Source organism: Melozone crissalis, unplaced genomic scaffold (assembly GCF_028551555.1).
Source record: "Melozone crissalis strain CALT ecotype California unplaced genomic scaffold, PUWL_Pcris_2 ptg000007l_1, whole genome shotgun sequence".
NCBI classification, from domain to species: Eukaryota; Metazoa; Chordata; class Aves; order Passeriformes; family Passerellidae; genus Melozone; species Melozone crissalis.
The window spans coordinates 10147310-10174808 of NW_026535785.1; the positions used below are offsets into that span (position 1 = coordinate 10147310).

Genomic DNA, 27499 nt, shown 5'->3' on the forward strand with positions numbered 1-27499 from the left:
ACCAAAATTACCCAGGCTGCGGGCAAGGAGTGATTACACCACCAGATCTGTAACATCCATCTCAGTCTCTCTGAGACCTGAAGTGATAACCCAACAGATCATCTCTCCAGCCAGCCCTATTACTTACAGCCCCACAGAGCTGCTGCTCATCCTCACAGCTTCCTGCCCAGGAGAAGATAACGATGTTATCAGTTTGCATATGGGCACCGGATGCACAGAAGACTTTGGGATTTGCTTCAAGGTCACGCTGTCTGTGTCTCAGAACTGAACACCTTAAACACAAGACCTTGCTACCTCATTCTTATATCTAATGTCTACGAGTGTGTTTTTCCCTTAGGGTTTAAGCTGGACCGTTGGTTCCCAACTTTGAAGCAGTTTCCTGCCTTTCCATGGCATGAATTTTGAACTCGTCCATTGAAAGCATATGGGCTTTTCCTAGCGAGCAAGTGAATCTACAAACTTGGAAAGGCATGTGAACCAGAGTTTGAATCTCAGCCAAACAATTTGTTCTGGCTTTAATCAAGATGTCTTCTTTTAACTTCAAATATCGTTTTTTAAAATCCCATATCAAAACTTCTAGTGTCACACTATGAAATCAATAAATGCTACCAGTCATTCAACTCAGAAGTACTTCAAAGCAGCCTGAGTGATAACCATTATTTTATTTTTAAAAATATTCATCAAAGAGATGCAGTTAATATGAAGGCAAAACAAAATTAACAGCAACAAAGAAATGTGTCAGTTGTATTTTGAACTTGTAGAATACCACAAATCCTGCTACTAGTTTTGCTTTTAAAGTTTCTCTTTTTCCATTCCTATGCTGACACATTTTAATGTTTCCCTTTTTCTCTTCTCATCTTATCTAGTTATTTAGTTGGGTAAAACTAGTTTTGATGCAGTCATTTGATTAATCATATATTTGATGTTATGCACACCTTAAAAAAAACCAGATTTTTGAACCTGAATCTCCTACATAAAGTGCTGTGTGAGGAACCAGTCCAGGCTGAAGTGTGCAGTTTAATTGTGTGTTGAAGTCTCATCAAGTTCAATGGCTCTATATTTAAAGCTAAGTATGTGACTATGAGCATTCCTGGGTAAGGGTCATGGATTTTTATCTTATTCCATAAATATTTCAATGGAAAAGCAAGGGAAGTGTTCATGAGTAAAGAAGAATTAGTTTTGATGAAAAGTAATGGAAACATGTCTATCTGAGTACATTGTGCTAGGAAAATTTCCGAAGTGGAGCATAAACAACTTTCTCAGCACCAAGTTACCCTGCCTGGGGCTTCTCATGTTTTACAGTTGGTTACTACTGCCACTAACAGTTTTCCATCCTCTTGTCCTCTTATCCAGTGATTATCACCACCTAGCTCAACTTGGACCATTCAGAAATAGGACCAAAGCCTAGAGTTGCATGGGAAGTTGTTTAGAATGGATTACTGCCAAGGGCATGATACCATGAATAAGAAAATGGAAATTTGAGTGTAAAATTATCTATTTAGTCTTTATCCATGGCTGTGTCTTTTGTTTGGGTTTTTTAATTGCAGCTAAGAGTGACTACAGTATACTGTGTAGTCTTAACAACATTGGTCTGTAAGATTTCTTAAAAATGCAACATCTAAGTCTCTGTGAGGGTCATTAAGACCCTGGAAGGAACCCAAAAGGAATGTTCAAAATCTAGATACAAGATGATTATGGTTTGGAGTCATACACTTCACTCCTGGCATAGGACTGGCATAGAGTTAGAGGTGGGGAAAGGTCGACTTTCAGAGCAGTCCTGTTCACCCCAGAAAGTCTGTCTGTACCTGGTGTCCAAGCATCGTCTGTGGTTAGAAGGAAAAGGAATTCCACCAAGGATGTTTCAGCAGTGGCTGGTGAGCTCCAGGAGGGCCTGTCCTCTTAGATCTGGCAAACAGATTTACCTTCAGTTTTCCAACAAGTCAGCCCTTTGTCTGACTGAACTTTTTTCTAACCAGGAATTCCAACTGCTTTGTAGTTTAATTCATTGTTCAGTATGGCTGTTTTAGGAAATTTATGAACTCTTTGATGCTGTCTTCTCCTTACGGAAAGGATTTAAGAGTGGGACATTGTGTTACGGTGTGTGTGCTTGGCACAACAGCCAGTAAATAGGATGTTTCTTGCTAGCTACATGATTTGTGGTATGTTTTCATCTTCATCATCATTTTTAAGTGTCTCTGTCCTTGTAGTCCATTACACTGCCTTTGCCAGCAGTGTGGAAGTGAGCATGTTGTAGCTGTGTTCCAGCTACTTTCCTCACCTAGGCCGGACTAGGAAGGCAGGAGCTTGGGGAATGGGGAGGTTGAGCTCATGGGAGGTTGGGGATGCCCCAGTTCTGGGTAAGGTGGAGAAGAACTGAAGTTTGAAGCCTGATCTGCACAGGCAACTGCAGCTCTGCACCGGCTGGTTGCATTCTGGCCGTGGTGAGGGCAGTGTGTTGATGCTGGAGCGTTAGTGCAGGAAGAGTGGATTGTATTGGGAAGGCTTGTCTCTGAGATGGAGTATGGAGACTGGACAGCAGGCTGAACAGGAGCCAGGAGGGTGCCTGCATGGCCAAGAAGGCCAATGGCTCCTGGCCTGTATCAGGAATGGTGTGGCCAGCAGGACCAGGGCAGTGATTCCTCCCCTGTGCTTGGGGCGGGTTAGGCTGTCCCTTGAGTGCTGTGTCCAGTTCTGGGTCCCTCAGTTCAGGAGGAATGTTGAGCTGCTCAAACGCCTGCAGAGAAGGGCAGCAAGGCTGGTGAAATTTCTAGAACACAAGTCCTGTGAGGAACGACTGAGGGAGCTTGGAGTGTTCATCCTGGAGAAGGGGAGGCTCAGGAGAGACCTCATCACTCTGTACAGGAGGGTACAGCCAGGTGAGGGGCAGCCTCTTCTCCCAGGAAACCAACAACAGGAAAAGAGGACACAGCCTTAAGCTGCTCCAGGGGAGGTTAGGACATTAGGAAGTTCTTCATAAAATGAGTGATTGAGCATTGGAATGGGCTGCCCAAGGAGATGGTGGAATCACTGTGCCTGGAGATGTTTAATAAAGACTGGATGTGGCACTCAGTGCCATGGTCTGGTTGACAAGGTGGTTTTTGGTCATAGGTTGGATTCCATGATCTCAAAGGTCTGTTCCAACCTAGTTGAGTCTGTGATTCTGTGAACCCCTGGAACCGGACACATCTCACTGCATTGTTGTCTATTACTTTTGATCTAATTTGCAACTGTGTGCATTTAGGATGGCAATGCTAGCCTGGAAGGAAGGTCCTCAGCTGTAACTGAGTTACTGTTCATTGGCTAATGTGTTTTCATGAACACTGTTGGTTTGCTTTTCGTACCTGCTAATGTGATATAGTGGAGGCTATTTGGTCCTGTGCATGCAGAGCTAAATCAGGCCTGGCAGGCAGCCCAGGGAGCAGTGCCACGTGTCCCAGCTGCTCACGGCGCTCCCCGTGTGCTCCGCTCCCCAGCTTTGCTGCTGCACATTCTTCTCCAGCTGCTTGCAAACAACAGAGATCTTGTGGTCCAGAACTTCCTCATGATTTGGCATAGAGCAAACAGATAAAGTTCATGAAGAGGATTTCTTGCAAACATGGAATGGGTTTGCAATTCAATTTTTCCCTTTTTTTCCCTGTTTTCAAACATGAATGTGTCAGACTCCTCCCTCCACAGGTGAAAGTCAGCAAATTGGTGGAGACATTACAGAGACTGACTTTCAGGAAAAGGGGGAAAAATTATTTTATTTTTTTCTAATTCTGAGCACCATTACCCCTCACCTCTGAACCAAGAAAGACTTTATGTGGTGTCATAATTTAGCAAATTACTTCCTCAAAGGAAGGTCAAACATTTTACCATTCGATCAATAGGAAGCGACTTACAAATCATGTGTATTGATCATTGTAATCATTCAGAGGAATGTAGGGCAGACACTAAAATCACATGCACTTAGTCTTAATTGCCCACATTAAAGCAATTATGTCCCAAAACTGTCATTGTCTAATGCTATGCACACCACCCAGCATGGTAACTTTTAGCCATACATATTTAATCATAAATCAGCCTCTTAGGTCTATTGCACTAAAGACTTACAATATTGCTGTAATTATGCAAATATAACTACGTCTTTTTTCATCAATGTGTAAGATCATGTTGCTTTGGGGAGCCAAGTGGAGGAAAATAAACCCCTATATTAATGCAGCTGGCATTTAATACATATATTTTATGGCTGTGCTGTGTGTTCATGACACAAGTACTTAAAGTGACCTTAAATTGCTAATGAACAGAGAGCCTTTGTAAAAGCAGTCACAAGTCAAGGACTTGTAGATAAAACTTGTTGAGAGGTACATTGATGGTAGGCTTGTGTCAGGAGAGTGCTATTTGTTCAAGGATGTTTATAAACATTATTTTCCAGAGGATCATTTCAGCTAAAAGTGTCTCAGACAAATACCAATTGGTAGAATGAAAATAAATGTTTTCTGATCTTGTTAACATAAGATGGGTGCCTTTTTCATTTTGTCAAGGAAGCCAGTGTGTTTTCTCAGGAAAGTTTTGTTTTGATGAAGTAAAGATTGGTCAGGAGTATATTCCTTTTACCATTCCAGAAACTATTTCTAAACAGATCTGAAAAATGAACAATTCTTGGTTTGCTACATACCTTGTATTTTGCAAACAAGAATGTTTGAAATCACAATTCTTATCTAATATGGAACAGCCAAATTGAAGAATTTCTCAGAAAATATGAGCTAAAGTCCCTTAAAATTAAGGAGAGCAATTTTCCTGCCTTCCTGGGCTGAGATCTGGACTTGACTCAGTCAATTCCCAAGCAGCTTTCCAGAAACATAATCTAATACAGCCCATAACAGAACAGGTCATGGAAAGAAAAAAAAAATATATAGAAGAGACTGCATTGTAACACAAGAGAGCAAAAGGAAGGATCATCTACAGCCTGCTTTCAGTTCTTGAGTCGCCTCTGAAGGAGTGCAGAGCAGGCTGTGCTGTGGCTCTGCATGCAGAGCACAAAGGGAAGGTGCAGAGAGAGAGCTGCTGGGATTGCCAGGTACCCCCACGTTACCATTTCCTGCTCCTCTGGGCCTTATGGGAGCCTGAAACATCACATCATCTAGCAAGGGCTGATCACATCAGCAGTTCTGCAAAATGTTCTTGCACCTTCTCAGTCTTCAGCACGGTGGGCTGCTGACACACAGGCCTGAGGGTTCTTCTGAGAAACCTCAAAAGGTAATGAGACATGCTGCCTTTTTGGCAACAGGCTCCAGATAAGGCATGTGCAGCTTCACTGGGAGACGTGCAAGCTGCAGATCTCTCTACAGGCTTCACAGCTGCAGGAACAGGGAACTGTGCATGGAAGCTAAGAGCTAAATTGATTCATTCCTGAGAAGATCTCTGACTTTAAATCTCAGGAAAACTTATTTTAACAAGTTTTTGAAAATGTCAGCAACATTTCTGATCTTCTGGGGGGTCTCAATCTGTTCAAATCAGCAATGTGTAGGGCATAAGATACCCTGTAAGTCACACGTGTATCCAGGTGGGCACTGAATCATAATTAATTTAGTATTAGGGACCTAGTATTTAGGGGTTTTTAAAGGGAGAAAGTGAGCAATTTCTCTCAGAAGCCCTTAGCCCCAAAACAGTGATTTGAGCATTAAACACCGAGCAGAGGAGAAAGCTGTTTCAGTGGAGGAAAAAGGACATTAAATGTATCAGCTCAAAATAGTTGCACCAAATCTGATCAGAGTATCAGTAACCAGGTTACATGCCAGTAACCTGGCATACCAGTAACCTGGATGTGGCCACTTTGGGGGCATCTTCCCCGTGTCTCCATGCACAGCTGGGTGGTGAGGTGCTGCAGCATGCCTGATTGCTCGGGAATCCCAGCACTTCCCGCACTCGCTCGTTCTTTCAAGTAGCAATGAAGTTGTTTGGCTGGATCCTTTATGAAAGTTAAAATTGGTTTATCATTTTCTTTTCGCTTCTCACACCTTATCTAGTTTCTACATTCTTCCCACTTCAGTAGTCAAAGTGATTGAAAGCCGAAAACTGAGCAGATCTGTCCCTGCAGCAACTTTCCTCGCGTTTCTCATTTAGCGTTTTATCAAACGGGCTCTTTGTCTTTGCAGTCCCCTGATGTTGCCTCTGTTACACGGTGATATTCTTCAGGTCATGGGGGTTAAAAGGGGGCTAAAAAGGAGATCATATTGGACTTGCTTTACACAGACATGTAGCATTAGACCCAACGCCCAATAGAGGAAAGATATACTACTCCTATTTGATGAGCAGCAGGCCAATAAATTCATTAATCATCATTTTATGCCTCATCAAACACTACCCAAGTTCCTCCATGGGAGTTATACAAATTAGCCACTGAAAAGGCAGTAATTTTAGTTTAGCTAGGTAAGTGCTTTTTGATTGCCTTCCTGAACAATGCTTCCCTTGACAAGCTAATAAATCAGCCCTTTCTGAATCAGAAGTGCAGCAAGTGCGAACAATAACTCCACATAGTTTCTCCGCTGATTTCAGCTGGAAGGCCTAAGAGGATGATCTGGGATCAAAGTCTCTTACTTTATTGCAGAGCAAAAGCTTTCTTTATGAAGAAGAGCTGCAGAGAAATGAAGGAAGGGGGATTTTTTTAATCAATTAATGAGAGAAAAAGTCTTGAAACAAAAAGGAGGCCTAAGTCTCCGATTGCAGGGATGCTGGGAGGCCGGCAGGGCAGCTCGGGCAGGAGCCAGCCCTGCCGCAGGTGAGGCTGGAGGCATAAATCGAGGGGCTGCTCCTGTGGAGAGTTACAGATTACCAGGGCGAGTCAGAATACAGACTGTATTTAATCTGCGACCAATTGATTCCTTGAGTGTTTCAGGTATTTGTAGTGTAGGTTTAGATTTGTTGGGTGGCTTTACAGTGGGAAGCCTTGAGGCTGTACCGTCTTATCTTTTTTTCAAATTGCTGCCTTTGACAGTATCATTTTTTTTAACTTGGCCGTAAATCATTTCACTAATCAGCTGTCACCAGCCAACATGCATACATTGGCATTCAGCCGGAGAATTTGTTTTGGAAGGCCTTTAGCAACAAAAACTATGTTTGTATCAATAACCGTCTGTTAATGTCTCATGCATACGGATGTAGAACACGGGGAGGAACAAGGGGAGACGGCAGGATCGGAGAACAATTTTGGTGGAGGGAAGAGGGGAAGAGCATTAATTGCCACGCAGGGCGCAGCCTCCCCCCGCCCTCCGCGGCTCGGGCGAGGAGCTACGTGCGGTACCTGCGGCCGGGCCGGGCTGCGCGGGGCTGCGCGGAGCCCCCGCCGGTCCGCAGCGGCGGAGCTCGGTGCTTCCCTCTCCCCGAGTCTAGACCTGAGGTATTTTAAGTACAGTATGTCTCTTCTCCTCTTCATTAACTTTCCCTCCACACATCACTGCATGCCTCTGAAAATAACTTGGCAAACTGGGAGCCGTTTATCTCTTTTATCTTGGGACCTGATCCAATTAAATAAGTGCACATTTACATTTGCATCCATCAGCCATGAGCGTGGAGAGGTCTGTGGTTAGCTTTAGGCAAATAAGAGCCAATTTCGGGGGAAAAGAAGTATCAGGACGATGCCGCTCCCTTGCCGTCGCGGACGCAGGGGCGAGCCGAGCCAGGCCGGGCTCGGGGCAGGATGCGGCCCCAGCCGGCCCTTGCCGGGCTGCCCGCGCCACGGCACAACGAGGTGGTTCTTGCACAAGTGCCTGCATCAACCCGAGCCGGGCTCCCGGCACGCTGCGAGTTCGCACATGCTCTAATTATAACAGATGAGTAACGCCGTGCGGAGGACATTTATTTTCTGGTAGTTGGAGGTGAAGGGATCCTCGGCTGAGGAGGCTGGAAGCGCCCGGCAGGGTACGAACCCGGGGAGTCGCTGAGCACCCCCGCACCAGCCTGCCGAGTTCGGCCCTGCCGAGGCGAACCCGCAGAGATTTCCCTGGCACAAAAGTGCGGGAGGAGGCGAGAGGGGCTCGGGCAGCCCCTCGCCCGCGAACTGGCCATGAAAATAGCGCGGGTTGCTCCCGTTGAGCACCGGGCATTGAGCGAACGCGGCCGCCCCCCAAAAGAGGGGACGGGGAGCGGGATGCAGGTGACCTCTCGGCACCTCCTGCGCGGCTCTCCGCGCCTTTCCGACCCCGCTGCCTCCCGCCCCTTGCGGGGCCCGGCGCAGCCCTCCCGGAGGGACTCCGCGGCCGCGCAGGGAAACGCTTCTGCCTTCGGGAGAAAAGCAGAAGGGCCCATGTTGGGGGCCCCTCGCTCCAGCGCCAGGTGGTCCCGCGGAGGTATCGCCGAGGGTGCTGGGTGCAGCGAGGGAGGCCGATGAGGCCTTAGGTGCCGGGGCTCCAACCGCAGCCTCGGAGCAGGGGCAGGGACTGAGAACGGCGCTGTGGGACTGCTGGGGGCGGAGGAGGCGCCTGCGGAGCGCTCTCGGGCAAGAAAAGGCAGAGCCTGCGCAGGAGCCTCTGCCGCGGCCGCCCCGTCGGGCAGGGCCCGCACCTCGGCCAGGCGCGGCCCGTTCGTCCCTCCCGGTCCCGGGCAATCCCCCTTTCCCTGGCAGAGAAAGGTCCCCGGTTTGAGTCGGGCCGCGCCGCCGGGCGGCCGCTTCCGCGCCCGCGGAGGCGCGGTGGAGGAATGCGGGGACAATGCGCCATCTGTCACCGCCGGGTCGCGCCGCGGCCGGGAGCGCCGCCGAGGGCGCTGATTTATGCTGAATGCGCCTTAGAAGATCTCGATGTAGACTTTGTCTTTCTCTGTCAGAGCCAAGTAAAAAGAAACAGCTGGCCTGAATTTTTAGCACCCATAATTAATTAAGAGCTTCATTCCTGGGATTTGATGATTCAATAAAGCAAGACCCTTATTCCCCTATGTGATTCCAGTGAATATCTACTCCACTCCAATCCTTTTGGGTCCCAAGATAGGGCAGATTAACACTCTTTTTCTGTGGGAGAGAAGGGAAAAAATGCCTCAAGATTGCATCTGAGGCGCACACAAAAGGTAAATTCAAAACTGCCACTTGTTCTCTGCAAAGGCTCCTTATTCTCCGCCATTGATGTATTTGTGCCAGGTTTTAAAGAAACCAGAGGGGGGATGAGGAATTAACATATTGCTCATTTGGAAAAACAGCCGGTTCTGGTTTTGGTAACACTTGTTCCCTTGCCAGCCACAGATGTCCTTACTAATAATCGTGGCAGGTCACAGAAAGAGGGGAGCGGGAGGGGGATGGTGAGGGGGGCGGGCGGGCTCCCCAGCACTCCCGTGCGGCTCCAAGCCTGGCCCGAGCCAGGCTGCTGCTGCTGGGGCGGGCGGAACGCTGCGGAGCCGGGCGGAACACCACGGAGCCGGGCGGAACGCTGCGGAGCCGGGCGCACCGCACCCCGGCTGAGGAATACCCGCGGCTGCGCACCCGCGCTGGGCGCCGGCCGGACCGGGCCGTGGGGATGAATTTTCCTTTGTTTTCTTTCGTTTTTGTTTTTGTTTTTTCCTAAACTCGTCTTAGTTTTGCGTTGAAGTTCCTCTACTTTTCCCTTCTGCAAACCCCTGTGATATTTTTTTATTCGTCTCCTTTAAACTTGCTGACCGTGTGATTTCCCGTGTTTTCTTGGCAGAGGGGCTTTCACGTACTTCCTAGGCACGGCAAGAGAAGATGCTGCTCAGAACCTCTCGCCGGGGCGGGGGAGGTGTGCGGGGGGAGCTCCAATAAGCCAATTAGACGCGACCGCGCCGTCCCGGCCGCGGCGGAGGCTCCGCGCCGAGCGGGAGCCCCGTAGGTTAATCGTGACAATTGGAAAGGCAACACTCGCGGGGAGAGCAGCGGGGGGGATGTAAACACGGTCCGGGGTGTTGAGGGTCTAAATTAGGATTTGTTTTGTTTTTAAGCGTGAAGGAGGAAGCAGCAGGGCTGCGCCAGGCTCCCCGCCTCTCTCGCCCTCCGTCCCCGCGATCGAGAATCGGGGCTGGAGGTACCCGGGACTCCCTGCCCGAGCCCGGGGGCTGTGTTGGGCCGCACCCCCAGCTCTGTCTCTCTCCTTCCAGGACTGAGAGAATTTTGCCGTGGCTGGGATGGATGGGACCAGTGGCTGCAGCCCTGGGCTCGCAGTCCACCTGAGGTCGGTCCCTCATCCCGGGCGGGCTGAGGCGTCGGTAGGCCCATCGGAACGGGCACGCCTGACCTCGGGACACTTGCCCGGCTTTCTCCGGGGAAGCCTCATCCTTCCCCGGGGTCAAGACGCTTGGCTGGGACGGGCGAGGAGGGGAACGACCCCCGCTCCCCGAGGGGAGCTGCGCTCCCTGCCCGGCGAGTGCCGCCTGCCGCCGGGAGCCCCCGCTCGTCTCCTCTGGGGTCCCGGATCCTCGGCCCGCGGTCGGGACCTGGGGACTGAGCTGTTCCTGTGGGCCCAGCCGGGCCAGCCACGCCACCACGCCTGTCGGCCGCGCTGGGGGGTTTTGGGGAGATGTGGGACTGTCACCTGCGGGACAGGGCGGCCCCGCTGCCACCTGCGCCGCTCCACCCGCGCCGTCCAGGCGGGCAGCGAAGGGGTCGCGGCGCCCCCGCCCCAGCAAGGGCCGTGCCGTGGGGCCCGGGACGGCAAGGGGAAGGAGCGGGCATGGAAAGGGGCCAGCGCTTTCTTCCGGGAGCGGAGCTTGGGCCGTTCCCACCTGCACCCCTGGGCAAGCACCTGCTGCCAGGCGAGCTGATGAAAGCCCAGGCTGGAGGAGCCCACCTCCATCCCCTCTCTTCCCCCTCAGCTGCCCAAAAAGCGCTTCGCAGCGGCAGCGAAGCCCTCGCTCCCCAAAGCTCCGCGGGGCAGCCGCGGCCCGGGAGGGCTCTGCTCCCAGCGGGAGAGTCGCTCCCGGCTGCTCCGAGAGCTGTTCCGAGTAACCCGCGGCAGCTCTAACTGGCAGCAGGCGTTATTTTTATTTTAATATATCCTCACGTCTTTTTTTTTCCTTTTTTAAACAACAAATTAACATGCCAGAGGCAAAAAAGGCGAATGCTGCCCCCTCCCCCCTACTCTGTTACGGGAAAGAAACTGGTAAATTCGTGCTTATGTTAAAGGATGGCTATACAGTATATCTCCTGTGGCAGGGGAAAAGGGTGATGAATAAAATTGTTGTATGAAATCGTTTGGGCTACAATAATAGTTATGGTTTAAAATAGGCGACAGGCTGCAACCTAAAGGAAACGGTTAATTCCCTTAGGAATTTATACATCAAACGAAAACCATATTGAGATCGCTAATAGACCTATTCAGAATAGCCCTGAGTATAAGGAATAAGGCTTTTGAACGAGCGAAGCTCCTAAGCTGCTTTGCAAAATAGCTTTTTCTGAGATCGGAAGATCATCTGTGGAAAGGTAGCGCGACAATTAAAAAAAATCCATAGCTAGATGAATAATTGAAACCTATTTATTTTGAGGTTAGTCGTTCCTCTGCGGAACCTGTTGTCTGGGGAGCGCGGTCCTGAGGGGCTCTGTCGCTCCCTCTGGCACAGGGGCCAGCGCTACCCTGCCCCTCGCTGCCAGAACTTTGTCCCGTTTAAACAAGGCAGGTGAGTCCAGTAAAGCTCACTGCTGCACGAAAAATACTCCTTCCTGCAGGTCTCACTGACTGGAAATGAAATATCCAACGGAGGAATTCGAGCGTTTTTTAAAAAAATCATTTATCATTAAGAGAATGGCAAAATAACATACTATTATCCCAGGAGTATTTGATTCTTTGAACGTTCAGTTGAAACAATTTTGATTTTAAACCAAATTATCTACAAAAAATCGTAAAACCAAGCGAACATCTTTAAAACTCAAAATACAAACTACTATTTAAATTCCCTTAAATGTAAATATGCATGAATAAACCTGTTACAGCTAATAAATGGCTCTGACAAAGTTGAGGAGATTACAAAATAATTATCTGGCTCGTAAAGAAAAAAAAAATCCAAGCAAACGGAGGGGTGTCTCGGCACCAGCCCCAGAGGTCCCAGTCGTACTCCCATCACATCAGCAGTGTGGATGTCAGCGTATAGCTGACACCCCAAAATGCACACGGCACAAGGAGGGACCCGTTCCCGCAGTGCTGGAGCAGCCCTCGCCACTATTCCTTTGCAGGGGACCCGGGCTGCTGGGGCAGCCCCACGAGCGGGAGCTGACTTTTGCTTGGGGGTTCCACGCTGGAGAGCCCCGAATCCGCTCGGGGACAGCTTCCCCCTGCCTGGGGCTGCGGAGCAGCAGAACGGCGCGGGGGGGCTCGGGGCGCTCTCTGTCCCCGCACCCAAGGGATTTGTGGTGGCATTGCCCCGGGATCGCGGCGCCTGTCCCGCACCGGCCGCGGCTCTGCGGCCTCAGCGCGGAGCGGAGCGCGGCCCCGCGGGACTCCCGCACGGCCGAGCGGGCGGCGGCAGCCAAAGCCGGGCCGAGTGTGACACCTACCTGCCAGCGCCGGGAGCACCGCGCCCGCGCCCGCCCTGCGCGGGGCTGCGCGCCCCGGGCCCGCCGGCAGCGCCCCAGAGCGCGGGCCGGGCACCGCGGGGCCGCCACCGGGGCCGGGCGGCGGGACAAGGCAGAGGCAAAGGGAAAGGGTCCGCGGCCGCCCCCGCCGCACCGAGCGCCTTCGCCCGGGCAGCCCCGGCTGCCGCCGCAGCACCGCCGCTGCAGCGACGCGGGCTAAATCTGGCAGAAAATCGAACTCATTAGCAAAGTTCACCAGCTGATTGCTTTGCATAAAACACGACACTGATTGGAAGTAATTAGGTTAAAAGATGGGACTGCGCTTCGATTTGGTGTTTCTAACAAGTGCCTTTGTGCGTGGCCTGATTTAAGCCTTCACCTCTGGGAACAGCGTCCCTCCCGCTCCCGGCCCCGTCCCGCCGCCGCCGCCGCTCGCCTCTCCCGGCCCCGCGGGCGGCTCTCGCCTCCGCAGCCCCCCGACCTCTTAAAAATTTCCTGCCACTTCCAAAAAGGCTTCAGGTACTACTGAGAGGTCCTAAATGGAGCCCCGCGTCTCTTTTAAGACATGCTTTTATTTTTCCGCAGCTATGCACGTATCTGCCCATTGCAAAAAGAGAGCGGTTTTGATTCTGTTAAAAATCTCTTTTAATTAAATATTTGCATTTTACAAAGGCGGCTGCAGGTTTGGATTCTTTTAAATCTAATACGTATAACCTATTTCCTTTTTTTGTCTCGTTTTTGCATTATAGTTTAACTCACACCCAAGGAAAAAAAACAATAGGCATAAAAAATTAAATTAAACTTGTATATATATATTTTAAAACTATGAAACAATTCGGAAAAAGACACAGAAATGTATATATTTATATTACGAAAACAACATTAATGCCTGTACAGTTGTCTTGATTTCATAATTTACTTCAAAGATACTGTATTATCAATTTAAATACAAAAAAGCTACATTAAATATACAGAATAAGATTTAATACAAATCTTTCTTCTTTGTGTGTGTGAGAGAGAGCGTGTCACTCGTTTGCTTTTCACTTGCTTAAGACATTTCTGGGCGGTTTCCACCAGCCATTTCAAATAGACTCTATAAACTTTTGAAGAGGGGCTGGGAGGGAGGGGGGAGCTGGTCTTTTTCTGTTTGTTTTGTTTTTCTTTTGGTACTGGAAAAATAACTGCCAAAGCAATTTATTATTTCTCTCAAATAAATTAAAAAAGGGGAGAAAAAAAAAGGAACAAAACCACAGTCCCAGGAGGGGATAGGCGATATTAAATGTTGGACATACCTTTCTTCAGTTCGTAAGGTGAGTCTTTGCAAAGGTCTACTTGGGACTGGCTCCTGATCATTTTAGTGTCTTTAGCCAGGCTCTCGGCTCTGCTGAGGACAGTCTGATTTAATCCATTGAAGTGGGCGCCGGGGGCGGCGGCGGCGGGGCCGCCGGCGGGGTGCCCGTGCAGGGCCCCGAAGGAGCCGTAGTTCGTGTAGCCGGGGTAGAAGGGCGCCGTGTAGTAGAGCGGCCGGGGCAGGACCGCCCCGTTGGGGAAGGGGCACTGCGCGGCGGGCGAGCGCGGCCGCGGCGGCGAGCGGGACGGGCCGCTGCCGCCCAGCACGGCGGGGCCGGGGGGCGCCGCCTCGCCGCCGGCCTCCTTCGCCTTGTCCGCCGAGGTGGCGATCTCGGCCAGCGACCAGAGCTTGGGCTTGGCGAGGGCCGCCTGCTGCGGCGAGTGGATGACAGAGGCGCCGGTGGCGGCGGGCAGCAGCGGGTGCAGGTCGGCGGCGTGCGGCGGCCCGGCGGCGGCCGAGGGCGGGCGGTACGGCGGGGGCTCCTCGCGGCCCGCCGGACATGGTCCCAGCGGGGAAGCGCCGGGCGCCTTGTGGGGGACGGGCGGCCCGTCGAGCCGCTCCTCCGCCAGCTCTTTGCAATCCGAGTCGCTGAGGCCGCTCTCGGCCTCCCGGGGGCCGGGGGACTCCTGGAGGCGCTCGCAGCCCGGCGCTGCCTTGGGATCCGCCGCTCCTGGTAGGGGGAGAAAGGACAGGGGTGGGGGGGCAGCTCTCGGTCTCGCCCTGCGCCCCCAAACCCGCCCACCCACTTCGCCGCCCACCCTTCGGTCCCCGCCGTGGCCAGGCCCGCGGCGCTGCCCGCCGGCTCCCCCCGCTCCGGCCGCACGCTCGGGGGAACAAGGCCGCCCCAACACCGCCGCACCGCGCCGGGGCAGCCCCGAGGGCGCGGCCGCGCTGACCCCGCCGGGCCCGCTGTCCTACCTGTGTCCGGAGTCCCGGGGTCCCCCTTCTCCTCCAGTTTCTGGGGCTCGTCCTCGTCGTTTTTCTCCAGGTCGATGTTCTCCTCTTCCTCCTCGTCCTCGCTGCGGTTTCGTGGGGTCCAGGTCATTTTGTTCTCCTTCTTGAGCCGCCGCCGCGCGTTGGCGAACCAGGTGGAGACCTGGGTGAGGGTCATTTTGGTGATGATGGCCAGCATGATCTTCTCGCCCTTGGTGGGGTAGGGATTTTTCCGGTGCTCGTTGAGCCAGGCCTTGAGGGTGGCCGTGGCGTCCCGCGTCGCGTTCTTGCGGTACGCGGGGTCCCCGTAGGGGTAGGAGCCGAGCGGCGCCGCGTACGGGTGGTACCCCAGGGAACCGGCCATGCCCGGCGTGTGGTCGTAGGGCGAGCCCTGGGGAGAGAGGGGACAGCGGCCCGGCGGGGCGAGGTCAGCGGCCGCGGGCGGCAATGACAGGGCAAAGGCAGCACCAGGGCCTGCCCGCAGCCCCTGCCCGCGCCCCGCAGCCTCTCCCCCGCCGCCGGGCCCTGCCCGGCTTGTCCCCCGATTCTTTCCCGGGAGGAAGGGCCCTGGGGGCTCTCCGGGGCCCGTAGTCTCCGAGCCCAGGAGACCGCCGGCTGCTTGCAGCAATCCAGCGGTTCTCCCCCAAATGCAGGAGCGGAAAAGCAAGTGGGCAGCGCGGCGTGGGGGCGGACAGCAGCAAGGGGACGGGAGCCTTCCCCCCGCCCTGCGATCGCGGCAGACAACCTGCTGGGCCCAGGCGGCCTGGGCCGCTCCTCCCTGCCCAGGGACGGGAGGAGGAAAAAATAAAAGCAAGAAGAAAAGAGAGAAGAAAAGAAGATAAAAGAGAAACAAAAAAGGGGGAGATGAAGGGCAAACAATAAAAAGGCTAAAGAAAAGATACGGAAAAAGGAAAGAAGGAACTGTAAAACTCTGCCCTAAACACAGACGAGAAGCTGAGCCAAAGTCGCCGGTTTTTGGGGAGAATTGAGGGGCGTTGGCTGTGGCCGCAGCCCTGCGGTGTGGATGTCCCGCACTCGCACTGGCCCCGCGGTGCCCCGCGGGCGCGCACGGCGGCGCAGTGCCCTGCCTTCCCCTTCCCTTCCCTTCCCCGCGCAGCCCCGCGGAGCAGCTCGCGGCCATGGGATTAGAGCTCTGCAATATTTAAGCCTAATTATCGCCGGGCAGGGGAAAGTTGCCTGGATTTATCACCCGCATTTCTCCCATCGCCGACCCGTCCTGAATTCATTCCCTTTTCAATCACAACAAGCTAATTGTTGCAGAACTATGATTGGTGGTTTTTACACATTTAATTTTTTTTTTTTAAGGGAATGAAACCGGTTCCCGCCTGCCATGGTCCTGCTCACCCGGGCCGTGCCGGCGGCTCCCCCCGCGCCCGGCCCTGCCCGCCGCTGCCGCCAGCAACAGTGTGAGGCAGGGCACGGCGGCGATGCGGGAAAGTTGGGCGGCGAGGCGGTGAGCCGCGCTCCCTTTTGTCCCCGAGATCTCAAAAATAAAATGGGAACAAAAAGCAGGCCCGGGAGGGGGGGACAGGCGCCCACGGGATGCCGTCGTGCCCGGCGCGGTGTCGGCTGCCCGCGGCTGCTCTTACCACGTAGGATGTGAAGGCGGCGGCGGCGGCGGCGGCCGGGTCGGTGCCGTACTGGAGGTGGGAGTTGTAACCCGGGGAAGGGGCGGTAAAGGCGGTAGATCCGGCATAAGGGGAAAAAGCGGAGCCCGAAGAAGATCTCCCAAGTTCATCGGTCCTGGGTCCGGAGATCACGCTGGTGCTGTACGCCGGGCAGGAATAGAGAGCCAAGGACGCTGACGGCTGGTACAAGTAACCCTGAGGATACGACATGGCCAGGCGCGCACATATACCCGGGAGCCCAAGGCGCCGGGAGGGAGCCGCCGCGCTGCCGGGCTGGGGCGGCTGCGGCCGGGGCTTCGCGGGCGCCTCTCCGCCCTCGCCAGCTGGGCAGAGGCGGCACCTTGCTCTGCGCCGGGGCTGCTGCTCCGCTTTCGCCTGCAGCCGGGCACCGCTTCCTCCTTTTTCTCCCCCCCTCGCTTTCCCCTCTTTCCCTCCCCCCCTCCTCTCTTTCTCTCTCTCTCCCCCTTGCACTGGGGGGCTTTTTTTTTCCCCCTTCCTCCTCGCTCTCGCTTTCCGAAGGGTCCTGCCAAGATGCTAAGTTGGAAATTGCAGCTCCTGACGCCTTCAGCACGGCCCGGCGAGGCTCCTCCTTCGCGGGGTGTTGTCAGTGGAAGGACTGGCAGGACCCCGCTGGGCTGCCGCGGCCGGGCCCAACCAGCGGGAGGGCTCCGCGCTTCCCTGGCCCTCCCCAGCGCTCAGAGGCTCAAGTGCGCCGGCTCCTGGATTGCAGTCACCTCCGAGCCATTTAAGATCAGCTCCAACTTTCTGCATGTGCTAAATACCGTGCGGAGCCGCGTTGCGCCGGAATGCAAGCCAATCAGTATATGAAAAAAAAAAATAGATCTTTAATAAGATTTATTAGCCGCCCGGCTCCCCCTCTTCCACAGCCACCCCTCCTCGTGCTCTCTGCCCCTGCCCCTCCCTCCGCTAAATCATTGGAGGTGGGATATACGGCGGACCGCTGGTGCTGTTAGTTTTGATTTTCTTAACAAAAAAGGAGGTTTTCGTCGGGGAAGAGCCGCAGCCCTGTCCCTGGGCTGCTCGGCTGGTCCCTCCCGGGGACAGGGGCCACCCCGCCACCGGACCTGTTGCGGCGGCTGTGCGGGAGGAGCGGCGGCGGGGTCCGGCCAGGAGCGGGGATCAGCTTCGCGGAGGGCTTGGATTTAGACTCCCAGCGCCGGCCGCAGGAGAAGGGCGATCCGGAGGGGAGCGGAGGGGGCTGAGATGGGTCCGCAGACACCGCTCAGAGCGAGGGTTTGCCCGCGGATCTAAGGAACACACCGGGTATCCTCCCCCCGCCCTCGGCTCAATGAAGGGTCGAGGCGAAAGCAGATTAAAACCATATGAACCGGGATAAATCCCTGCCGATCAGAAGATGTAATCTCCTGTGATTCCACCAGATATATTTCTCAATAGAAACATATCCCGATTTATTCCCTCCTCGCATATTTGTTCCCTTGCAGTTGAGGAAAGGAGCTGCCCCAGCGGCCGCGGACCCCTGGCCATCGGGATCCGCCGTGCCTTTCTCGGTCGAGGGAAGGGAGAGATAGCATAAGATTTATATTTTCAGAATTAATTTTATTTTTTAACTTTTGCATTTCCCGACCCTAATGCTCTCGCTGCCCTCCCCCGCGGGGCGTATGCGAAGACGCGAGGAGCAGGGCTGTGTTTTAAAACGGGCAGGCCGGGGCAGGAGCTCTCCGCGTCGCTGTGGAGGCGACACCGACACCGCCCCGCTTTCTCCGTCCGTCCCTCCCTCCCTCCCTCCCTCCTTCTCCGGGGCTCCGTCCCGGCGGCAGCATCCAGAGCCCCCAGCCGGGCGCAGGCTGGGACCCGCCGAGCGGCCGCGCTGCAGAGCCGGGGCTGGGCGGGAAGGGCGCGCTGTCCGCACTGCCTTCGGGGGGGACGCCTCAGGACCGAAGCCGGCGGGGCGGGCGCTGCCCGCCGTACAGCGAAGTCAACCCCGTCCCCTGCCCTGCACTACAGTACCCATCAGGCCGCGGCCCCGCCAGGCCCGCCCCCGGCCGTCCCGGCGCATGACTGGCTGTGCCCCCGCCAGCGGCGGGCGCTCCGCTTCTTCCACGGGCCCGCGGAGCTGTCCCTCAGCGCGGGGTGTGGAGGGGCGGTGGCATCACGGGCGCGGTTGCGGCGGAATCCGGAGGCGGCGCTGACAGGACGGCGCGCGGAGGCGCTGCGGCCCGCGGCTGCCGCCCCCGGCCCGGAGCGGCACGGCCCGGGGCAGCCCGGCTGCGCTGAGCTCGGTCCGGCCCGGGGCAGCCCGGCTGCGCTGAGCCCGGCCCGACCCAGCTGTGCTGATCCCGGCCCGGGGCAGCCCGGCTGCGCTGAGCCGGGCCCGAGGTGAGGGAGCGGGGCCCGGGGGCCGCTCTGGCGCTCGGTGCCGGCGCTGCCCCGCCGCGGGGCGCCCCCTGACGGGCGGCGCGGTTCGGCCCTGGCCCCGCGCGGGTCCCGGCAGCTCCGGGCGGGACTGGCGGGGCCGCACTGGGCTCGGCTCCTCCTCGACTGCTGCCGAGCCGCACTCGGTCTGGCCGTTCCCGCCTCTATCCTCTTGCGTTTCCCTCGCCTTCCGTTTTGTTTTTGTTTTGATTTTTTTTAATTTAATTTTTTCATGTGCGGTGTGCGGAATTTCGTCTCTTTAAACTCCATGTGGTTCTGCCCCGGTAAATGGGACGGGTCCGTCCCCGGCTCGCACGCTCCCTTACATGCTCAATCCACACAGGTGTGCACTTTCATCAGTTTTCGACTGCACGGTGTCACCGGTATTTGTCCCCGGCTTCATTATAGCGATCGCTCTGGAGCACTGCATTTCTTTCTCCACTCGAAAGCTCTTCTGTCATAATCCTCTGACAATCCCCCTTGTTCGGGGAGTGAGATATCATCTGGTCAAGTTTTATACATTTAACATTCATTTTATATGTGAGTAGAATAACTAACTGCTTTTCCGTGCTCCTTTCTTTGTAGGAAGAAGCAGAAGTTTTAACCATCTTCCCATGGCATCTGACTTTTTTGAAGAGGAGGTAAGGTTAACGTCATGTAAAATTACCCTCTTTATTTCTGATGTTCCACTAATCTTTCTTCTGTAGGCATACATTTTGGAAACTGTGGTGAGTTCATGCATACTTTCATGCCTTGCAAACATAATACCAGAGCTGATTAATAAACGGTAGTGATAGGACTCTTATGCCGTCAGGATTGTAAGTGCCTATCAAACTGACATTCTCACTACATTATGCCACTATTATATTCTTTGCAGTTTTAAAAGAACTGTAGATAATTATTCAAGATATTGAAACATTTAGTTTATAGTTCTATTGCTGTGGTTGTCACCTTCACTTTATATCAAATTTGAGACTCATTTCTTAAGGATGTCTCTATTTTCTGCTTTATTTGCACATTGATAGCTTTACTGAATGACTAGTCACAGCAACTTTTTCCTCTGATAGCAGCATATTAAAATGTGAAAGCCTAAGACTAATCTGCTTTGCAGGACTTTTCAACCACTTGCTGGAAGGGAAATAAGAAGTTTGTTTCAAGACTCTTATGTTGTTCATCAGTGCTGTTAACAAACGTGGGGCTTGAGGATGCATTTGGTGCTTCTCTGCATTTTTGCTGAACGTGCGTGCATTTGAAGGTATGGATGAGTTCTTGGCATTAGGAGTTTGTGCATTTTGCAGCTGCCAATGAAACTATAACAGTGCAGGTTGATATTAAAATTCTGGACTTTGTATATTTTTTCTCATAATTTTTTGGAAGATAAATTGCTAATGCAATAGAAAAAACACTTGCCCTTAAAATCTTATTTAACAGTGGGAAAGATTTACAGTCTGGCTGTGCCCTGTTCATGCTATTTAAATTTACTCATGTGAATTTAGATTCAGCTTCTGCAAATAAATAATTAAAGTCCCTGTTTTTATAGCCTTCAGTCTGATCGGTTGGTCCTGCAAAGCTGTTAAAAGGGTCATTGGTTAGTTTAGTAGTTGGACTCCAGTAGGGTTTTTGGTATGAGAGGAACTTGGATTTGAGATTACCGCACAAAACGTGACCCAAAATATGGCAACATTTAGATTTGCATATTTGTTTTTTCTACGCTGGTTTCTTTTGCATGATTTCATTTAGATTGTGTAAATGGAGTACAGCATAAAATGGCTTAATAAATCAGGGCATGAATGTACAGCTGAGAATATTTTCTTTCTGGGAGAAACAAATGGAAAGAGGCAGAATGATCCTAAAAGTAACAGCAAACTATAGTTTAAAAGTACAGCTCTTGGTATGCTCTAACTGTAAGTGGTTTGGTTCCAGGTGGCTTATAGTGAATGGAGTTAAACTTGGCTATCTTGGATATGATACACCTTAATTTAATTAATTTAATAGCTACTTTCTGTTGAAACTTTAAAATCTAATGATCCTGTTTTTATTGCAGTCCTTAAAGATCTAATCGTTCTTCTGTGTGTCTGAGATGTAAAACTTAGTGCAAGGAGAGGCAACAGATTGGTTCCCTCATACGATTTTGTTGGGTTTTTTTGAGAGTACTTAAAAGATTATGATGGATAATGCTGCCTTGCCAAAGAATGCCGACACAGGTGTTCATCATTATCTTAATTAAGATCCTGAGAAAATGTCATCTTTCGGCATGAATTATGAAGGGAGATGCATTAGGAGATCATTTCAACTTTTTTTTTCCTTTTTTTTTTCTTGTTACAGGGGTAGATGAGAAGGAGGCTGTTTTCTCAAAACCTTTTTGATAATTCTTTATCAGAATACCTGACCTTAGACACTGAATTCGTTTCTCCAGTTCAGTTTGGGACAGTATTACCCAACAATTATGTACGTGAGCCTAAAGGGAGTCCTCTTAAAGAAAAAAAAAATAGTAATTCCTCTACAAGATACCCTGTTTCAGTTAAAGCTGTCCTATTAAAAAAAAAAATCTGTGAGACTCAGATGGTAGGGGAAATTACTGCTGGAAACATCTGATAAGGGATGTTTCATACAGTATATTTTAAAGTATTAACAACTCATAAGAGAAAAATAAATACATGTGAATATTCATTCTTTTAATTAGGCATGAAGAGAAAATTTTCTTTCTCATCTGTGCACTACCATAGAAGTAAAACTAATTAGTGTGCAAAGAGGAGGGAGGGGCCTGTGTATTTCTATGTTAAATCAATACATTATTAACTGGGCAAGAGCTAAAAAAATGCATGTAAAATATTGGCTGTAAAACTTAGGGCCCTTTCCTGCAGACACTGCTGCTGCTTCCCTCAGGTGCTGTGCTGGGAGTTCCAGGTGCAGTGGAAGTGCTGGTGTTTTGTGGCTCTCAGCCTGGGTCAAGGAGGAGCTCTCTGGGCAAGACACCCTCAGTGCTCTGTTGTTTCTTATTCCTGAACTTCCTCTGCCTGAGATGCTCCTTGTTCACACGCTCTGTGTTTGTGGTCTGAGAGAGAGGTGTAAACTCGTGAACACCTAGAATTTCTCTTCTGTGCCTAGCATTTGGGTATTAGGTAGCTTTGAGTTTTGTTTTTCTCTCCAAGCCTTTCTATTTTAAATTACTTCTTGTCTGCTAAAAGAAGTGTGATTATCAGCTCCAGTCTTATTTTTTTTTAAGAAATTGCTTCAGCAGCCTTTTTAGTGTGTGGAATAAAATACAGAAGTGCAGCTGACAAGCCTTTCAAGCACCTAGTTATTGTACTGAGCATGTAACTCCAAAGATCTTGACAGTATCATGGGAGAACCTGAAACTGCATTTCAGTTTCCTTGAAGTTTCCTGTAATTAACTTAAATGGCATTATTTGCTTGAATTTGTTGGTATAGTATGGACTAAGTTAAGAATGTCTTTAGGGTTTATTTTACTTACAGTTCCATGGACATATGCAGAAAATAGACTCTGAGTGAAAAGTGAAAAACTGCTTTCTTTCATGTCTTGAACAAGTTTTTCACTTAAAGCCAGCCACATCTACTGTTAGTTGGCTCTTACAGCAAATGAGGAGCAGTTCAGTGGGAAGGATGGCTGTGGCTCCCTGTGCTGTTTTATGGGATCTCCCTGAGCCCATAGCTTCCCTCATGGTAGCAAATTCCCTTTTGCCTGCAGGCTCTGCAGTGTGGTGGGAGCTCCTGCAGCTGGAATCTGGCCTTCAGTGTGGGTGTCAGAGATGAGTGTCTTAATAGCAGCGTTGTGTTCCAAAGGTTTTGTGCTTTATCTACTTTACTTACATATATTTGCAGTCTTTATGACTGGTGTTTGCAAGAGCTCAGCAGTACCTCTCTGAGGAGAAACATAAAGCCAGGTAGCCTTTCTGGCCTTACAGCCAAGGAATTCTTTTTAACAGTTCATAATTTCTGGGGTTTTATTAGAGCTTTTTAGTCTGTATTCCTTAATGTGAGTGGTGCAGATGTAGGTGATTCTTAAAGCTGTTTTTTGCAGATTAAAGTGAATGTATTTATAGAACCAGCATTTTTTCTTTTTTTTTTTATTATTAAATCATTGCTTGAGGAGAAAAACAAACCATATTCACCTTTCAAGGTGAATATGGAAAGGTGAATATGGATCACTATAACAGAGTTTACTGTGCTAATAAATATGTGACTGATTACTCTCCTGCTCTTCTTGAAGGAGATGCACTTTTCTGAGCAATTTCTTTTTTCCCAACAGAGCAAAACCGAGCTTTTTCTTCTTGTAAGCACATATTTTTCACAGTATTTTTTAGCATTTCTAGCGCAGATGACGAACACAGCATTTACCTCTGAAATATTCTCTGCTGACATCTACAGAAATTTTCATGCCCTTCAGATTTAATTTTGTGTAAAATAATGCACGGTATAATATGTAGGTCCTGTGTTTTCAATTAAGCTGTATTAGGTAACTATGCTCTTCTTTCATATCCCATAGCAAAGTATCAATATCCAGATGGCAGTGTGCTGGATAAAAGATAGCTACAGGCTTGGCTGCTACTGTAAAGCCAAGAACAAACATTTTAGCCTGTGTGATAAATAAAACCCAGCTTGAGACTCTCAGCGTATTGGAGTTGCACTAAATAATTCTACAGTGCTGTTTATTACTGGTTTCATTGGATAATATGCAGCTGTAAAACCTGCTTGAAGCTTTTATTAAGAATACTCTGTCATTATAAAAAGGTGCCTATGACTTCTTTATGATATTGGCAGTGTGAGAATTGCTTTGTTTGTGCTGACTTTCTGGCTTTTATCTAGGAAGGACCTTGCTGTCTCCCAGCTCCTGTGGGCATTAGGTTTCATGAATGTCTCTTGGGAAGAGGACAGCTCTGTAGAGCCTAAGTTTCAAAAGTAATTTTAAAGGTATTTTTTTCCTTTATGCTTTTTCTTAAGTTTATTTCAGTATTTAATTTATTGCTTCAGTTAAAGTTCAGCTGATATTCCCTGTAATATACACTGTGCTGCTGTGTCCCTAAGTAAAACTTAAGCTGAGGTCATCCAGGTTATCCATTCTTTGGGAGGAGGCTGCGGTAGGGTGGAGAGACTTTTAGGCTGGCTGAGAAGGGATTGGAAGACTTGATAGCAGGCAAGGGGCTAGACCTGGGTTTGTTTTCTCCTTGCTTGGATGTTCCTGGCACATCCTATGACCTAGATTTGTTCGTGTAACCTTGGCCTCAGTTTACCTAACAGGAGCTCTGCTTGTCTCAGAATTGTTCAGATGGAAATTGGTGTCCATGCTCATATAATTGTTAGACTGTTGTGCTTTTGAGCAAGTGATCAATGCTGCCACTATTTCATTAGCAAAATGCCATTAAACCACCATATTGCTCAGATCTTGGACTTCCATGGACACCTGTTCGTGGTGCACCTCTTGGAACGTGCAGGATTGAACACCATCCAGTGGGATGTGGCACTAACATAGTGTCTGTGGGATTTAACAAACATACAGGACCAATGGGTGAAGAAACCCTTGCATTGCTCAGTCTGTAATCCTTGTTTGTCAGAGAAACATGCTGTCTGAATTAGTGACAAATGCTGTGTTTTTGTTCCAGCCCCTATTGTCCACATATCCCTTTTTTTTTTTTTTTGCCTTTCTAGATTGCACCCAAGAGAGAAGCAGTGAGATGCACAGTGGGGAAAATGAACCCAGCAGTCCATCCTATCCTGTACCTGCCTGAATATGGGAAGTGACCCAGTAGAAAGCCAGAATGCAGCTGGGCTTGCAGTATTTTTAACCGTATTAAGTCCTGTTCAGAGTTAATGGTAAGTAATCTGCTATGAGTATGATATGATTCATTAAGCAAAGCATTAGAGCTGGGGCACTTCCCTTTGTAGTGCTGGGTTTAGTCACTTACAAAATGTAGAATTAATGTTTCCAGATACATCAACTTTATTCCATTTCTGTTGAGAAAATTGCACAGTGCATGTAATATTGTGCACATATGTTGTTTTTTTCTGTTTTTGTTGTCTCCAGATGAGCTCAGTGAGATGGTCTCAGCAATGCTGAAGAAGGGAAGGACAGAATTGGAAGGCAGGAGCTATTTCAAAGCAGCATTCTTCATCTTTCTGTAATGCCCAAACATGAAGACTTTATAAACTTCATTAGGTAGAGTATTGCTAATAATGCCATGTCAGTAATGTTGCATGATGTAATATGGCATTGCTGTGTTGTTTAGTGATCATGTGGAGCTGCATTAAATAAATGAACATATGCCAGTGACTTAAATGAACATTATGAGTGAGAGCAGTAAGTGGAGAAGGTGGGTACTAGAGGAAATGCTCACAGCTTCTTCAAATCCAGTGTCTTTCTTTTTTCAGCTCTTTGCATAACCAGTAGTGCTTTTTTTTCTTGATAGAGATATTAAAAAACACCAAAAAAACAAACAACATCTTTTCATTCAAGAAATTGAATCTAGTTAAACTTCTTAACCAGAAAGACTTCACAGTCCTACTAGCTGTTAGAGCATCTTAATGCTTTGTCCAGCAGGAAATTGCACTCTCAGTGCTGACCTATTAACATCTGTAGTGCAGCAGCATGTGCTGCTCTTGCTCCTCAGGGCTTGTGAAATGTCTGCTGTGGCACAGCCCTCTGTGACCTCTTGCATTGAAGGATGGAATTTGTGAGTCCTTTTCTGTCTGGAGCTTGTGGGAGCTCCCTCCTGAGCCAAATAGTTCTGAAATACTGCAAAAAAAGAACTGACTGTGTTGTCTGGGAGATGTGACTGACTTAATTATTATTAACATTTATTAAGTGCCTTACAATGGAGTAGAAGAGCCATTGCCTTCCTTTTTACAAATAGCAGAGCTGGCATGTAAGGAAGAATGAATCTCTTCTATCTTCTGCAATTCTTGACCCACCTAATTAGGTGATTGTCACAAGAAATGAGAAGCTGGCTCAGGGGAATGGCACCGGGGGAAGCTGCCGGCACGTTCTGCGCGCGCCGCGCTTCCCCTCGCACAATGGCTCAGCCTGGGGAGCAGGGCTTCCCTCTGTCACTGTCCCTGGGCCAGGGAGGACGTGTGAGGGGGCTGAGGAGCCTGGGGCTGTCTATTGGATAGCTTCATTACAGATCTCATCCAGGGAAAGAGTGGGGAACTGCAACTCATTTCTAGGAGCTACTTTGGTTTTTAGCAATTGCTCACCCACTGCCTCCTCCTGCTTCCTTTGGCTGTGGAGTGGCCTTTCCCCACAATAAGCTGATTTTCTTCATGGCTGATATTTACACTTAGTTAGCCTCTAAGGCACTAACTGCTTCTTTAAGACTTCAGTTTCTTTTTTTTTTTTTAATAATTTATTTTGCTGAGAAAGGGAATCTGTCCAGCTGCTACAAACAATAGTGGTTTTGATGTATATCAATAAAGAGTTAGAGATGTATGTTTTCCAAGTAGAAGATAAAGAGACTTAAAGCCTGCTTTAAAGGAAGGCAAACCTTGGAGAGGTTTACTTAGATGTACAATATGCCCTATTCTTTGATTTTTAAAAACAGTATTAAGGGATTTTTTCAAGAAAAGAGAAAATAATTTCATCTTTTTGGTTGCATTTTTTTCTTAGTCTCACAGTTGTAAGATAAATATTCAGAATTAGGAGTTGCTAAGGTTAATGTGATTAAAATGAGTATATGATAACGGGCTCTGCACATTAAAGATTAAGAGCTCAAATTATAGACTCCAGAGGGAAACACTCCATGAGCATTTGTAAATTTTTTTTGTGCAAAAAATACAGTCTTAGGCCTGTGGTTGCAGTTGCACAACAGTTTTATCCTGTTTTATCTGCAGAGAATTCTTTTAAACACTGTAATGTTGGGGTGAAAATGTAGTGAGGTGGGGGGACAAATGAGGAAATAATTTTAGTGTAAGCATAAGTGTTACTCTGTAAAAATAAATTAGTTTTACACAATTTATTCACATTTACAAAGGTCAGTTTATAGCATTCTGAGTGCAGTAGCTAATTATTTATGTATAAATTGATCCTTTATACAGATGTAATTCCATATACAACATTTAACTTTGAATGCAAGTTGAAAATATATTAGCAATTAATTTATGTAGGTTATGACTTTCTTTCGTACATACTTTGCAGTGGTTCCTGCCCTAAAGTTGAGTCAGTGTGTGCTTAATGAAAATTAGATGTGAAATGTAATATGTAGAGGACAAAGAAGCATTGAAATCCTTATTGCTCTTAAAAAGACAAAGGTACCTCAGATAATTCTCCTGTCTTAATCTCTTAAGAATTTGATGCATAATTCTGTTATGAGCAATTTGGAGTGAATAAAATATTTTTAGAGGTAGTATTAGTACCAGATATTATTTCTCACCTTTTATGAGGCATAGTTTGGTTTTAAAATTCAGAGTGCTTTGCATTTGGAGAGGCTCATTTGTAGGCAGTCTTCCACTGAGAAGGAAAAGCACCTTGGACGTTTGTGGAGGGGCAAGCCTTGTTGTTATATCTGTGAAATTTGCTAATGTTGCAACCATTGAAATAAAGTGTTTGTTTACATAACAGCAGTGGCATTTCTCCTTCTCTTCCTTTGGTTTTGTCCAACTAGATGTTATGAGTGGCAGTTGCAGTGACTGCTAAGTGTTTAAATGATGACACCATTATGTGAGGTGATTTTGAAA

The 27499-nt window shown here is 49.6% G+C and overlaps 1 protein-coding gene and 1 long non-coding RNA gene across 5 annotated transcripts in view; one reads left to right on the top strand and one right to left on the bottom strand.

Annotated features, from left to right (window-relative positions):
• LOC128951157 (uncharacterized) overlaps positions 1–27499 on the top strand; it is a 101740-nt gene that overhangs the window by 68250 nt on the left and 5991 nt on the right. The window contains exons 1-6 of one of the 3 annotated variants that reach the window (XR_008484425.1): positions 18688–18775; positions 19397–19452; positions 19923–20050; positions 23639–23743; positions 24479–24643; positions 24855–24986. This is a non-coding gene — a long non-coding RNA (uncharacterized LOC128951157). Of the gene's footprint in view, positions 1–18687; positions 18776–19396; positions 19453–19922; positions 20051–23638; positions 23744–24478; positions 24644–24854; positions 24987–27499 lie in introns of those variants that run through there. The other 2 variants (XR_008484423.1, XR_008484424.1) reach the window with 2 other exon arrangements.
• Positions 13760–16633, bottom strand: IRX5 (iroquois homeobox 5). Of its 2 annotated transcripts, none has more exons than XM_054296398.1 (3): positions 16379–16633; positions 14754–15159; positions 13760–14505 (listed from the first exon to the last, which is right to left on the bottom strand). In XM_054296398.1, exons 1-3 carry the CDS (start codon positions 16625–16627, stop codon positions 13760–13762), a joined length of 1401 nt encoding a protein of 466 aa, XP_054152373.1. In that variant the 5' UTR covers positions 16628–16633. The 2 variants fall into 2 exon arrangements, with proteins under 2 accessions (XP_054152373.1, XP_054152372.1); XM_054296397.1 differs by having other exon boundaries at positions 13760–14502; positions 16379–16627.